Source organism: Argopecten irradians, chromosome 9 (assembly GCF_041381155.1).
Source record: "Argopecten irradians isolate NY chromosome 9, Ai_NY, whole genome shotgun sequence".
Classification (NCBI taxonomy): Eukaryota; Metazoa; Mollusca; class Bivalvia; order Pectinida; family Pectinidae; genus Argopecten; species Argopecten irradians.
Window position 1 is genome coordinate 16,718,721 of NC_091142.1, and position 16,482 is coordinate 16,735,202.

At 35.1% G+C, this 16,482-nt stretch overlaps 1 protein-coding gene across 1 annotated transcript; it reads right to left on the bottom strand.

Annotated features, from left to right (window-relative positions):
• Positions 1–10,091: 10,091 nt before the first annotated feature.
• On the bottom strand, positions 10,092–16,482 carry LOC138331637 (differentially expressed in FDCP 6 homolog). The gene is given in 7 exon segments (XM_069279359.1): positions 10,092–10,293; positions 10,479–10,545; positions 10,547–10,600; positions 11,063–11,209; positions 14,163–14,753; positions 15,606–15,770; positions 16,276–16,482. Coding segments are annotated over 7 exon segments (1,218 nt in total). The 5' UTR covers positions 16,291–16,482; the 3' UTR covers positions 10,092–10,114.

Sequence of the window (16,482 nt, forward strand, 5' to 3'; positions counted from 1 at the left end):
TGTCCATATTGATATAAACTAACTAATTCTCAATTCCCTGTGGACTGTTTGTATACTTTTAAAATTTACTTAAGGTTCACAGGTTGGTTATTTCCAAAACTGCGCACGATTAGATTAGTGTTAGTTGAACTATTAAACATGCATATCTTGTCCACGAGTACATGTCATGCATATTTGGTCATTGTATCTAGTATCTGTGTTTTGTCCCGTCTTTTTTATCGGTCGTGCGTGTATTGTTACTACTATACATGCTATTCTATTTTCGTACACGGAAAGCCCCGAAATTTTGTCGAATAAATCCGTAAAACTCATTACAGAACTTTAAAAAATAAATAAGCCTAACCCTTTCTGTGCGGTGTTCTGAAGGATTAAGTTCCAAATAGGAAATAGAGGTGTGTAGTACATACATAAGGCGGGATAGGGGCACGTTTGTCGCGGTATGATAGGGTTTTAGAAAGGGTATGAAGGGTGGCGGGGTCTACTTTTATAAATATATGCATTATGTGTATGTACATTAAAGCATGTAGTGTCATTGTTGTTTGGGTCCATTTTCTTGTAAACTTATATTTCTTCTTGTTGATATAAACTTTATGTTTAGAGTTTTAATTTGCAGTCAAAAGTCAAGCGTAACCTCCTCGAACCTGAGTTGACACACACGTACACGATATCAAATGACTTTTGACCTAAAGAACATAACAATTTTATAGCCCAGAATATGACGATTAGAATGAGTAAACGATCGTTTTTACTATAGCAGGGTATGTTATAGATTGTATATTATATATACGGATACATTTCCACTTATCAATATAGCAACTGCACGTAGCGCGACTGTTTTAAATATCTATAATCGTCAATACCGCAACATGCCCCATTGAATTTTCCCGGCTCTTGTCACAGCTGTTGGTCTCAGATGACGTCACGAATCTACGGCCACCTGGTGATATCAGGGGCGATAAGCGATGCGATCGTTCTAGACAAGGGTCGTTGTGGACTACGTTTCAAGCACATTTTATTGAAATTACGTCAAATACAACCTGTATTTTTTGTTGGAAATCATAAAGTGCACCACAATAAACAAATATCAACACAAAAATAGCATATTTAAAATCTGTTTTTATCACCTTTAAGTTCAAAAATGGTGATTTTTCAGCAAATTTTTCATATTTGGCTTGCGTAGCAAAAATGTTTCCCAACAGCAAAAACTATTATTTCTAATAAGTTTTTTGACCACTTATCAATCAGTTTTAGCAACAAAAATAACAAAAACCAATGTTAACATCATATAAAATTCGGTTATGACGTCATCAAAATGGCCACCATCTCAAATTTCACGGAAAAATGAAAAATAGTCATAACATTGACATTTTTCGACTGAAGTAGACAAATGAGGTATCAAAATGACCACAATAGAACAACAAATACATGTCAGGACCAAATAATCCAATATATGTAGTGATTTGAACGCAGGAAATGAAAAAAATATGATTTTAAGCTCAAAAATGGTAATTTTTCAGCATTTTTTTTTTCATATTTGGCTTAACGCAGCAATTTTGTTTCCCAACAACAAATTATTATTCGTAATCAGTTATTTGACCTCTTATCAATTAGTTAAAACAACAACAACAACAAAAATATATAGAAATGCAAAAGAGAATTGTTGTTATACCATCATTTAGTTTACAAAACATCACCGGATGCGGCATATGATTGTTATTTTTTTCCAAACCACTGACACTACAGTTTCCTGGTGTCTTGGAATTTCCTGAATATAACATTGGCTATTGACGATTTATATTTTAACAAATATGAATTTAAAGTTGGTTGAATATCTAAGTAGAACTTCAAAATAATTCATTTTCATTTTTGAAATATTGTAGACTAGTAGCCTCTCAAACTGAATTATTACAGCAAAACGCCAACTAATAGCTATAGGGTATCAAATTAAAATTCCGCAAATACCATGACACTTTTCGAAATGTGTTGTGTCTTTTAGAATGAGCACATCCATTGTTTATTTCCTGTGTATAAAGTAAGGAAATATAAGATGGTTACTACAGTGTCACATATTTCTTTCACTAGTTCTTAATGATAATCATTTTCATTGTGCGTGCTTTCTCGCCAGAGTGTCGTCTTCGACCTCGATGACCTGATGTGACATTACATTACCGGGTTACCATCGTGGTTCTAACTTGTCAACCGTCCATGATTTAACATCAGAAACATCGGATTCAGGGTTGTTGGAGCTCTTCCTGTTTCCAACCTAGTTTCACCTAGATTCACATATCGTATATGATGTTCCAGACTTCCCGGCATTATGGAAAAGACACCAGATCCACATTCTGCGGAGGGTTGGGTTGGTTCTCCTTAATTCGTATGAAGCACAACTCCTCATTCTTATGAACCTCAGTAACCATAGGTGGCACAGGTGAATTCTTTGAGGTCATAGATGAGGTCTGCAGTGAGGTTTAACTCTTTGCCAAGTCTGGAAAGCACCGTAGAGAACGTTTTACTGGAGAGTCTTCAATGTTCTCTTTAAGCATACACCAGATGTGACACAACCAGCACCTCCAAGGGAGTGGGAAAAGTCAGACCAATGAAAAACATTTATGGCCTCATTAATGGCCTCGATGATATCACCTGTGCCATTTATGGTTGCACGAGGGTCCACAAGATTGATGAATAGTACTTCATACGAATTATGGAGCTATGCGCTAAGGAGAACCAATTCCACCATTGGACGAATGTGGATCTGGTGTAATTTCCATTATGCCGGAGAAGTCTGAAACAGCATATACGTACGATATGTTAGAATCTGAAAGAGATCCCACATCCCTGAACCTGTTGTTCCTGATATGAACTCTGGCCATGGATGGGTCATAAAAGATGACAGGCTAGAACAACACTGGCAATGTAGTGTCACATCAGCTCATCGACATCGAAGGATACTGATATCTCGATTACTCTGATTCGGACTGCATGTGCCAGCTTCCAGATATGCCGAGTCTCTTCAGTGGATAGTGCAGTGAGGCAAGAAAGCACGCACAATGATAATGGTTATCATTGAGAACCAGTGAAAGACATATGTGACACTGTAGTAACCATCCGACATTTTGCTTATGCTATGCATAGCAAATAAACAATGAATCTGCTTATTTTCAAAGACACAAACGCTTTGGGAACTGTTAATGATATTAACGGAAACACAGGCTTAGCTTAGGTTACATTTGTTACGCTATCAGTAGGCGTTGTGCTATAATAATTATTTTTGAGGCGCTGTAATCTACACAATTGAGGGTATAACAATAATTCTGTTTTGCATTTCTATATATTTTTTTGTTGTTGTTGTTGTTGTTGTTTTTACTGATTGATAGGAGTTTAAATAACTGAATACGAGTAATAATTTGTTGTTGGGAAACATTTTTGCTGCGTCAAGCCAAGTACGAAAAATTTGCTGAAAAATCACCTTTTTTGAGCTTAAAATCGTATTTTTTTTTTAATTTCTTGCGTACAAATCACTCCATTTATTGATTATTTGGCAATGATATGTATTTGTTGTTCTATTGTGGTCATTTTGATACCTCATTTGTCTACTTCAGTTGAAAAATATCAGTGTTATGACTTTTGCATATTTCAGTGAAAATCGAGATGGTGGCCATATTGATGACGTCATAACCGGAATTTATACGATGTTAACATTGTTTTTTGTTGTTTTTTTGTTGCTTAAACTGATTGATAAGTGGTCAAAAAACTTATTAGAAATAAAAGTTTGCTGTTGGGAAACATTTTTCCTGCGTCAAGCCAAATATGAAAAAAAAATGCTGAAAAATCACCATTTTTGAGCTTAATATAAGATTTTTTTCATTTCCTGCGTAGAAATCACTACATATATTGGATTTTTTGGTCCTGATATGTATTCGTTGATCAATTGTACCTCATTTGTCTACTTCGGTTGAAAAATGTCAATGTTATGACTATTTTTCCATTTTTAGTCAACTTCGAGATGGCGGCCATCTTGATGACGTCATAACCGGAAGTTCATCCCAACTTATGCAATGCTAACATTTTGATTTGTGATCAGTGGGTCATAAGGGTTCAGAAAAATATTGGTTCGGAGGTTTGGGGGGTGCATGTGGGACCCTCCTAGCCCATGGCCTACACAGCCTTCCTCACAGGGGCGAACGCTCAACTCAAGTCCAAAAGTGCGGCGGCGCGAAGAGAGGCATTAGGAAATGTAAAGTCGGTTAGGAAGATGAGAAAAGATCAGATCCTAAATTAAGCCGCCTTTTACGATCATGCAATAGGGACAGCAGGTACAATTCTAACGCCCTACCTGCAGGGCCAAAACATTGTTAATTAGGAACCTGGAAGGATTAAGGATTCTACCAGGACATTCACATACAGATAAGTAACACTCTAAATCATCGTATTACTCTTGTAACACCACCAATTACTTTAGATATTGTAAACCATCTCTGTATAATATTGTATTTATGATTAAATTGTGTTTTAAATTAAGCTGCTGGTTTCTCATTTCTGTTATTCTTGGTCGTAACAGCATGTACAATTCTTAAAATATACAATGAAATGATCTTTAATGGATCATCATGAAAATACATGTTCATGTAAATTGACAAAGAAATGGTGATAATATAACTAAAAACAGCGCATATATAAGTTGAACACTAGTAGACTGTCTGCCAATAGAGGTTTTGAACATTCCAAAGATAAAGCGACTACCATGTCGCAAATATAAGTTTAAACTCAAAGATCAACTCTTTATCGACTGTTTCGACTAAATTTGTGTATCTGGATTTGAATATCGTTTTAAAGTCACTTTTAAAGTTGGAATTGAGCCGTTTACTAGTGTCCTAATTGACTTTAATTAGAAAATACGTTGAAGAAAGGTGAACTACCTATGAATGGGGAAAATAGCGGCTGACTTATTCTTCGCTGCAAGGAAATATTGACTAAAGTTTGATGAGTGAACTACCTGACGCATTTGAAAAAACTCTCGTTTTCATATTTATCATCGTGTCTGCCAGCTAAAAGCGTCGAACTGAAAATCAGTGTAATTATGACGGACACGAACTTTGATGTCACTGTTTCCATGAATGACAGTACGCCATTGTCACAAATGTGCGCTACAAACTGTGTTCAACATGCTACAAATGACCTAATACTGAAAAGATACGTATGGAATCTCAGAAGGAAAAAAAACAGTTTTCAAATGAAATGGTTGTGTTTGGAAAATCTGCGACTATGCAAACTGTTCATAACGCCCCTTCGAGCCCAAAAACATTGTGTGTCACATATACACACGTGCATACCAGCGGTGAGGGTGACTCGCCTCAAAATCCCTTACGCCAAGCTCTCCCCACAAATAGCCTAGTTGCCGGTCATTTCGAATCGCCCGAAACTAAAATACAAATTATTAAAAAATAAAGAACAATGTTCAAAGAAAAAGCTGAAAACTGCACTGAAAATAGCTCCAAAAACGACTAAATGAGACAAAAAATCACTAGTGAAATGTAAACAACCAACGCCGATTGTTTTAACACCCGTCCCCCAAGACAATCAGCAAAATTATGACCTATCGCAAATCAAGGACCTAATGGCCGATTTATCCGAAAAAATGAGTAACATGCATCGTCTGTTTATAAAACGCATAGACATCCTTGAAAAGAGCATTTCTGAAAAACTAACCGCTACATTAGAGTTCAAAATTCAAACAGAAGTTGACTCTAACAGATACTATATCAAAGGGAACATGGAAAGGGAATCTAACAATTTGATAAATGAATTTGAGCGCAAACTAAATGACTCCATAAAATCAGGACTCGACTCTTTCAGCAAACAAACACAAACCTTGAACGAGAATAAAACAATTGTTGTCAGGAATTCTGCTACATCGCCTATGGAGACCAGTGATGATTCAAGAAAAAAAATAAAGGTGCAAGCACTCATATGTGACGAGCTTAAACTTTCATATGTAAAAGTGAAGAGTGCAGAAGATAAGTCTGGATACCAAAAGAAAGTAGTGTTATCATCGCTACTCTGGGAAGTATAGCTGAGAAAAAAATAGTCTTCGAAGCAAAACTACACTCGGAACTTCGGAGAACTTTCGCGGTGTGTTTATCTAACGCACGTGTTCTGATCCGTGAAATAGGCAAAGAAAATGACTGTTTAATCTGATGAGTTCGAATCTTAAGGAAACAACACTTTGCCTCTCATTCTTCATTAGACAGAAACAAAAGTCCTGGAAGGATATACCTCAAATTACAAAGAAACAACGAGCGATCTCATGATTACATAAACAACCATGAACAAGGTCGTGATTACAACCTTATGTTAAGGTCAAGAGATAGCCAATCAGTATTTTAAGCCAGAAAACCATTTGCCTAATCTAATTCAAGTAGTTACAACAAACCACGTGACAACTTTTAAGACACAGATAACCAATCTCTCACAGGATTAATTGCGGTTCCCACATTCACCTCTGTCAACGGCTCACGAACTGGCCGTCTCTTGACCTAAGGTCACAAAGTATTACGTCATAACGATTGTTTAATACATTGCGCCCCCTGTATATACGACGTCACAGTGATTGTTTTTGAAAACGGCGGACGTCGTATGCAAATCATGACTAATTACTTACAAGTAAATCTAGTGTATCCGCAAAAAAATCCATTATTGTTTGGTTTGATACTTTAATGATTGAATTATATTATGTCAGAACTGAGAGTCGTTTACAGGAAAAGGATACAAAAGGAAACTTTCAATATGTATATGGAATTTAGTATGTATCCGAAATACTTTTTTTTCAAGAATCTTGAAATTTCGCTGGGCCGTTTACAGAGGTGAAATTGTGGGGACCGCAATATACCCTGGGAGAAATTGACAGATAACTAGGCCCGAACACCGGGGTCAAGGTTATGATGCGACGGATTACGAACACATGCGTAGACAAGTGACAGACAAACAGACCGTAGACGAGCACCTGTACCAAGAAACACAATAGGAATCCATCCAAAAACTTTTTATGCAAGGAAATGGATCGCGCTGCCATGAAATTAAAAGTGTGTACACAACATACTAGATATAGGAAATTATGTCGTAAACCATACTGAAGGGATGATTTTCAGCACCAGTGGAATAACGTAAAGGATATGAATTAAAAGGACATGGGGTAAGGGCAATGACTCTAGAAAACATGCTCTCAAAGCAATCTACTGCCAGGAAAGGAAAAAAATGAAAAAACTTCTCAGTAAACATTGGACTAGAATTTCAAAAGAACTTGCTGGTAAACTTGGCTCAGGAAATCCTCGAAATTTTTGGAGAGAAATTGGAAAGTAAGGCATTCAGGCTAACAGGAAACTATCGATACCTAATGAAATTGATGATAAAGAAATATGTGCGAGATGATATACCGACTGTCTTAAGAAAGTGCAAAGATGCCTATAATAATTTATATAACCCTATATCAACGCAAGATAAAAATACAACCATAATACCAGTCATACAGTAACTGCAAGCTGTGTTAACTGTATTATTAATACAGATTGTCTTAACTCTCAGATAACATTCCAGGAAGCTGTAAAATGATCAAAATTAAACAAGGCCCCAGGGGTGCATTTTATTCCAAATGAAGTATTAAAAAATGAAGCATGTATTACTATGCTTCTCTCCATATCAAGAAGCTGTTTTACCAATGGATGTGTCCCTGAAAGATGGAGAGAAGTTCTCATCAATCCTATCATCAAGCCAAACTCAACTGACCCTAGAAACCCGCTTACATATCGAGGAATAACATTACTTTCCACACCATATAGAATCTACAGTAATATTCTAAACAGTCGGTTCACTAAATGGTTGGAGATCATCAATTTAATTGCAGACGAACAGAATGGCTTTCTTCAAAACAGAAACATTTTCAACAACATTTGCCAATTCTATTGTTTTATAAAAAAGCCTTCGATGCTGTGGATCGTAATTTGCTATGGGTTAAACTCTGCCCTCTAAGATTTGATGGTCGCACGCTTAATGCTATACAGTCACTATGAAGATATCAGGGCTGTATCAAAGTGGACAATTACTAGTAGAGCGGCATATGGCCAAAAATGGGAAATCGTGCATTTTTATGATACAGCAAGAAACCTGGTATGCAAGTAGTTATGACTATTTAAAAGAGAATAAAGACTACTTTCGGTATTTTCCAAGATGGCCGTCATTCTCGTGATGAAACTAAGAAAACTAATGAAATAACAAGCTGCACCTTTTGATAAAAGCATGCAAGTTGACATGTGAGTAGCTAAGACAACCAAAAATAGGAATTAAACAGGAAACCATTGAAAAGGTACCTACTTCAGGTATTTTTCAAGATGGCCGTCATTTTTGTGGGCGAAACTTCGTGCATAACGAAATAACACGCTGCACGCTTTGATAAAAACATGAAAATTTGCATGTGAGTAGCCAAGACAATTATCGTGATCCACTGCGAAAAATTAACTACTTCCGGTATTATTCAAGATAGCGTTAATTTTCGTATACTACACTACATGTAGATACAAATGTAGCATTTTCGTAAGCAATACCCGGAGAAGTTATGAAATAACAGATTGCAATTTTTGATAAAAGCATAAAAATTTGCATGTGAGTAGCCAAGACAAACAAAATCAGATTTAAACTGACCTATCTACGGTATTTTTCAGAATTGCCGTCAACATGGTCTAAAAAGGTGGAATGAAAGTAACACAGCATGTAAATATTTTGTTTTTGAGGATATTGTTTTGAAAGATAATTGATACATTGATTGGAACTTGAAGCATACATGTAGTGTACACATATATGATAAACATATATCAAGTGTATTATGCGTGTACTTCCGGTTATATTGTAAATAGATATAATTTATAAGTCAAATTCAGGGAAGTACATTCACACTTTTTGTAATTCGTAACAAAGCTACAAGGAAAAATGATATTGATAGAAGAAAATTAAAAAAAAAAACAATCTGCCTTTAATTTTACAAAACAACATGCACTTCCGGTTTTGCAATATGAATGATTTAATAACAAACTGTATTTACACTATTAACTACAATAAAAAAATAGTGGCTAAATGATTTAGCTTAACAGGATTGGACAATACAGAATTAAAGTATTATGAAACCAAACCCATTACTTTACCAAAGATAATTAAGCTACTAAAAGCACTTCCGGTCATGTAAAATGTGGTCAATTTCATTGTTTGATTTGAGTATCAAACATTATAACGCTTTATTATAGAGAAACAAGCCCCCTCACAAATTTGACATTTTACTGAATTACATCGAGTTATAACGATAATCTAAAACATCTTTTTATAATATTGATGCAGAGCACAAACTAGAGGAGCACTATCTAGCTGAGCGGTATACCAATCGTTGTATCTAGCAAATATTATATTATCATACTAGTCTTAGCAGGGTTACATGTATATTATATCATCATACTAGTCTTAGCAGGGTTACATGTATATTATATTATCATACTAGTCGTAGCAGGGTTACATGTATATTATATTATCATACTAGTCGTAGCAGGGTTACATGTATATTATATTATCATACTAGTCGTAGCAGGGTTACATGTATATTATATTATCATACTAGTCTTAGCAGGGTTACATGTATATTATATTATCGTACTAGCATTAGCAGGGTTACATGAATATTATATTATCATACTAGTCGTAGCATGGTTACATAATATAATATTATCATACTAGTCTTAGCAGGGTTACATGATATATATATATATCATACTAGTATTAGCAGGTTACATGTATTATATTTCATATAGTCGTAGCAGGGTTACATAATATTATATTATCATACTAGACTTAGCAGGGTTACATGTATATATTATATTATCATACTAGTCATTAGCAGGGTTACATGTATATTATATTATCATACTAGTCGTAGCAGGGTTACATGTATATTATATTATCATACTAGTCTTAGCAGGGTTACATGTAATATTATTATATTATCATTATATTGTCTTAGCAGGGTTACATGAATATTATATTATCATACTAGTATTAGCAGGGTTACATGAATATCATATTATCATACTTGTCTAAGTAGGTCCTGCATGTTCCGAAGTGATTCTTCCTCCTCTTTTCGTCGTCTTTCCTCTTCTTCTTTCCGTCGTTGATTTTCCCTTCGTATCATCTGTCGCTCCCTAACCTCAGTTCGATGAAAATGGTAATTTTCATTCGAGCACTTGTCTATTGCTTTTTGCAGAGCTGTAAAAGCACATTTAGATATATTTTATATCAGGTGTAGTCATATTGAAAATCCCCATGCTTTAAGCATTGCACATATTAATATATTATTGAATATAAGAAATAGCCGATGAACCGAAAAATCATTCGTCAACTCACATGACCGTCTCGATCACATTAAATTCTGAAATCTGAGTAAAACGAACCTGTCATCCAATCGTTCCTTGTTTTGATGTCATGGGCGCTCATCTCGTAAGGTTTGGCGGATGTTTTTTAGTACAAATCTGTTGGGTCGTGATCCAGATTTTACACCAGTATCCGAAATTACCTAAGTACAGCAATATACAATAATGAAACATCCCACTACCTTAACGCCGCACTCGGATAATTCAACTCTTCTGAATTAGAATATATGATCTATCAAACATATCACTTTGAAAAGCAACATGTATATACCGATATATGAGAAAACCAAAATATTGATTAAAAAGGAAAAATAAAATAAAATTAAAATAAAATGTGAAAAGGATCGTGTTTTTTTCCAATTTGTATATCTAACATAAGATGTATGAAACAAATACAAAACAACACCGTACATTTTATAGTAGTGTATAAAGCAACCTTTATAGAATCCACATAATTAAAAAAATATTACATTCACAACTATTATATATATCAATTTATTCATTGGATAATAAAAACTTTAAATAATACCAAATATCAGGAAAGCAATAACCAATATTTAAGCTAATGTCATGTCGCCACTAATCAATACAAAGTGAATACCTACTTCAACTTTACAATCCTCGCTAAGTTTTATGTCGCCTTTCCTCTCCCGTTCGTCTGGAGCAGTGTAATACGTAAGCTGTCTTGTGTTGAGTACCATCCACCTATCTTTCCAGTTCCTGACTTGATACCCCCGCTTACACAACATTCCCTAATGACGTGACACAGTAAATATATGTATGTATGTATATTACCATTGTGATAGTTAATATCATTCAAGTGTAAACTCAAGCGCTTATGGATGAATTAACAATTTGGTCGGTTGGTTGGGCTTAGCTATGGTTTGCTGATTACTATTAAAAGTTAGGTCATTTCACGACGGTCTTCCCGAATGTCATATGTTGCTTGTGTGCATGTCCTGGGAGGCTACTCGTGATGGGACTACTTGTAATACGTGGAACACTTGTCATTTGTTATAATGATCTGTCACTGAACGACTAGACAACGAACAGGCAACCCAAACTCGGACACATCATACCGATAATAGGCAAACCAGTCATCCCAGTCCTAAACAGGAACAGAGATTACCACCTTTATAGTTTGTTTGATTAATTAACGTCCTATTAACAACCAGGGTAATGTAAAGACGGCCTCCAATGTATGCGATGTGTAGTATGCATGGATTGCGTAATGTTATAACATAATTATTTTCATGTTATGTCTTGATGTATAGTGGACCTGTTGCCCATTTTATAGTGCTATATCACTGAAGAACGCAGCCGAAGACACCAACCAACACATCCCACCCGGACACAATATACTGACAACGGGCGAACCAGTCGTCCCACTCCCTTAATGCTGAGCGTTAAGCAGGAGCAGAAACTACAACTTTATAGACTTTGGTGTGCCTCGGCCAGAGACCAGAACCCATAGCCTACCTTACAGTCACAGGGGCGAGCTATTATGATAGTAAAATTCCTGTCTCAGATGCTTTCCTGACAGACTGTTCTTATATATAATGTCATATTGCAAATGTCTGTACAAACAGAAGTACAAATTATACAACAGAAAGATACTGCATTTAAGAGATGGATTATTCATTAAAACGCGTTTTCACAAGTGAAAATTATAATAATAGTCATATGAACTTCCGACTAATAATGGAATTTCTTTTTATTGTATTGCTGCGCTTGAGGGATTTTCTTTCCTATATACTAATGCAACGTTTGATTAATATCCCGGTATCATACGCATTTACAAAGTAATTCTGAAAAAGATAGAATATGTTTTAAAGCATCTATTAAAATGCTTTTCCTGTATGTTATTTTAAATCAAAGCATATGTTTTACGACGATAAAATATTGCGGAACAGGACGATATATCCAGTTTAACTAAGTGTTGCGGTGTGTAATTTTGGTTAGTTTGACTCATTGATTAACATCCTATTACCGTCACGGCCATTAAAGAATAGTCTCCCCTTGCGGTGTGTCAATGTAAGTACATTATACTAGTATTATATAGATTTTAGACCCACATATACAGAAGAATTTGTTAAACACAATATTATATCAGCCAAATCCTCTCATCACATGTAGACAAACGGTTTATTGATAAGTGTGTTATATATAACATTTTTCGGTTGATACTAATTCCTGAAAAGACTGGTATGGTGTTACTGTGGCTGGGAACGAGGAAATGAAAATAAACAGAGCGATAGACATTGATACAATGGTACTATACTCACATCGTTATCTTCACTATATATTATGAAATATGACATAAATGATTCAGTTTTTGTATTAATTCATTCCAATTATTTTTCGTTTATTGTTGTACGCTGTACAGTATTCTGTACAACTTTTGATTATTCTAATAATAGTTTTCCCGAATGATAATTCTTAGATAACATATATTTACATAGTTACAGTACTTTGTAGCACTTGTACTTTCACCCATATAAAATGATAACAACCAGGTAGTTCTACATTGTCACACGATAAATGTTCTAAGGGCAGATAACTCTAACCAAACATAGGTTAGAGATAACGGTGACTCATGTCTGGTTAATCCTCGGTCATAAGTTTATCATCATTTGAAAAAAAAATATTGTTTGTATCACGAGTGCATGTTTTCGTAATGTAACCAATAAACATTATATAAACAGTGTACACTGCAGTAGTATAAACAATGCATCTAGATTGATTTGGTTTGTTTATTATATACAGCTAGGATCATTCAAGAATATCCTCTCGTGCATGTGGTATCTGTTTACGTTTGTCTGTCGTGCTATGACTTCTAGTAGTGGAACTCTTGCTATTTGTATAGTGTTTTACCAATAAAGCTTGCCAGCGTAGACATCAAGCAACACACCCCCACCCGATCACATTATACTGACAACGGGCAAACCAGTCGTCCTTCTCCCTTAATGTTGAGCGCTAAGCAGGAACAGAAACTATCACTTTTATAGACTATGGTGTGTCTAGGCCAGGATAACTCGGAGCCTACGTATACATGTACCTCACAGGGGGAGCGCTCAACAGAAGACTAAAAGTGAGGCGGTGTCAAGGGAAGAGAAAAGATAAGATCTTTTAGTCGCCTTTTACGATCATGTAATAAGGGCAGAAGGAACAATTCTAAGCCCTACCAGCAGGGTCATAGATCTAGAACTAATGTGTAAATGCATGTTTGGTTACATAGATGTATGTATGAAGAAGTGGACATGACCGTACATATGTATATAATTGATACATGTTTCGGATGCTGTCTAATCCCAATACTTTTTTTCAGAAATAATAAAATATTTTGATAAAAAAACACTTTTTCTAACACACTTATTACAGATTTACAATATTGCCTGTGTTATTAAGTTTCAGATGTAGTAACTGATTGTAAGAGGTCTGTATCGTAATTAAAAGAATTTCTTATCTTAAAATCCCATATAGGAAAGCATTTCAGACATTCAGGAAAAAATCTTTCCTTTGTTTATGTAATGCTTTCCTATAGTGAAATTAAAGTCAAACACATTTTTTGAAGTTAAGGTATGATCATGAAAATGGGCCCTGTTCTTCAATTTGATTATACACGTACTGATCAATATCAACTTAAAAATGTTTAATAAATTCTATGATTAGTTTACTAGACTTTTTATTTTCACCATTACTTACCTTCATAATGGTATCACTTATGTATTGCTGAAACAGTTCTTTGGTTGCTTGTTTAACCACTGTATCCGTCAAATCCGTAGTGAAACGGTTAACAATCATAGTTTCAAATGTTTGGAAGGACATCTTTGCATCTCCCATAGAATAAGAACTTATCGCGTCATCAACTTTAGCTAACAACGTCACTTGACCGGTACTCCCAACGAAAGATTCAATAATGATTTTAGCCTCGTCAGTATGTATATGAACAGGTAAGATTGGCATCCCATCCTCGTCTTCCTCAGTGAGGAAGTTATATACTCTCCATAGTTTATAACAAGCTTCTTCAGGAAGGGACTTGATGTTTTCCATTGATCCTTTTGGTTCTTTTTTGACCTTGAAATATAACACCCAACAGTTCCTGTGTACTTCCTCAAGGTCATCATCAGTCAGATTAAGATTTTCTAGAGTTGTATTGTCCACCTTGTTAAATATTTCCTCCTCCAGTATTTTTATATACTCTAAGTACGATAGGTCGTTTGTGCTAGTATCTTTGTTTAGAATTTCCTCTGTTTTGTCCATAGATAGCACCAGGCCTATCGTTGACGTCAGTACCTATAAAATATTGTGCAGACGTCATTAGTGTAGGTAATATATACAAAACATAAAGTGAAATAAAAACAATTATAATAACAACATAGTATATACTATTAATAAAATTAAATTGTACTAATTATAGAAAATTAAATAATATTGTGGATAGGCAGGTTTTTAATTTGTACCATACATGTATCAGTTTTGTGTGAGAAATATGTCATTTTAGGCCTTTCATTTTTCGTTGATTTGGTAACTTGGAAAGGACATTATGAGTTCTGAATTGGTGAATTTTTATTTAGAATATTTTATATTTAAAATACCATAGTCTTTACTACATTTATTTTTGATAAACTTAAGCTTGATAGTTCACATTTTCGTGTGAATTATATTTGAAATTGATCATATCAACGTTATCTATTCAGCAATCTTCATATTAAGGATCGATTCTATGAATACTACCTGACTGTACCTGTTGACTGGATTTTAACATAATGACATTTAATCCAGGGAAAATAATGTGTAATTTGAAACTTGATAAAATAGTTAACATCGCATCCTGGTTTGAATAAAAGTTAAGTAACATAGCAATGTTTGAAAATGTTATAAAAATACTATTTCCCATTCGACTCAATGATTTGGGATCTTTGTCAAGACCGGAACGTTCATCATTTTATAGTATAATGACTATGCGACAAGATGTAGTGGTTTAAGCTTTTGAATCTAACCTTGCTGGTGGCACGAACTGACGTCGTTCCTCCCATAAAGAAACTACTTTAAGAATGAAGAGTGCACTTAACAAAACATTTGAACGTGAATGGAGCACAAAACAAAATTAATGAAACTTAAAAATTTACATTGAGGATTACTGACCTTGAGTTGTGACTTCGTAACCTTGCCGGTGGATATATTGGAGAGCGTATCAAAGACATACCACACGCTTTTACGCGTGTCTTCTCGCAGGCGATCAATCGTTTGTCGTGGATATTTCCCGCCACTGGACCGCTTGTTCGGCCGACCTTTCACGGGCATTGTCGACTGTGAATGGAAAACGAGATATAACAGACCCTTAAGCTATAAGGAACACATGACTAATATCAGTTGATGTACACCCAATGGATGAAGGAGCTACAATCTGAGACGTCTGTGCACGATATGAAGTCCTTTTGGCTACGTATGTTGTGTAAACATAAAATCCGCTACATGATATACAGTATTGAAAATGTTAATGAATTATTGTCTCGCGATGCTGAGACACGTATTCGTGGATGTCAGAAACTGACAATTGCAAGTATCACACAATAAAACGTGATTTTGCACCCCAATCGTCTTAATAGCTTGGTTGATAAATAAACCGGTTACTTGTGAACTCCTTATGTACTATATACTCGATCGTAACGTATACTGTAAGTCATACCCGGTTTGTCACCTCGTTCGATTTTCACCTGTAAATACATGTAACAGCGGAAAGGTGAACATCATATTATAATACACAATACGTATTGCAATAAATAATGTATATTTCATTTAAGGTCACACTTACCTTCCTGAAGAACATATTTCCTAAGCGTTAGTATAGGTGTTTAAAACAATCGAAATAAGGAGAGTGGCTCATCCGAATGCTAAGTATGAGGAAGTGATGTCATAATAAAACAGGATAAACGTGTAGATAACTACTGTTTTATCATTGATAGCACGCGTTTTTTTGTCTGATATCCGTCCCTGTTCATTTATTTAATTGTTATTATGT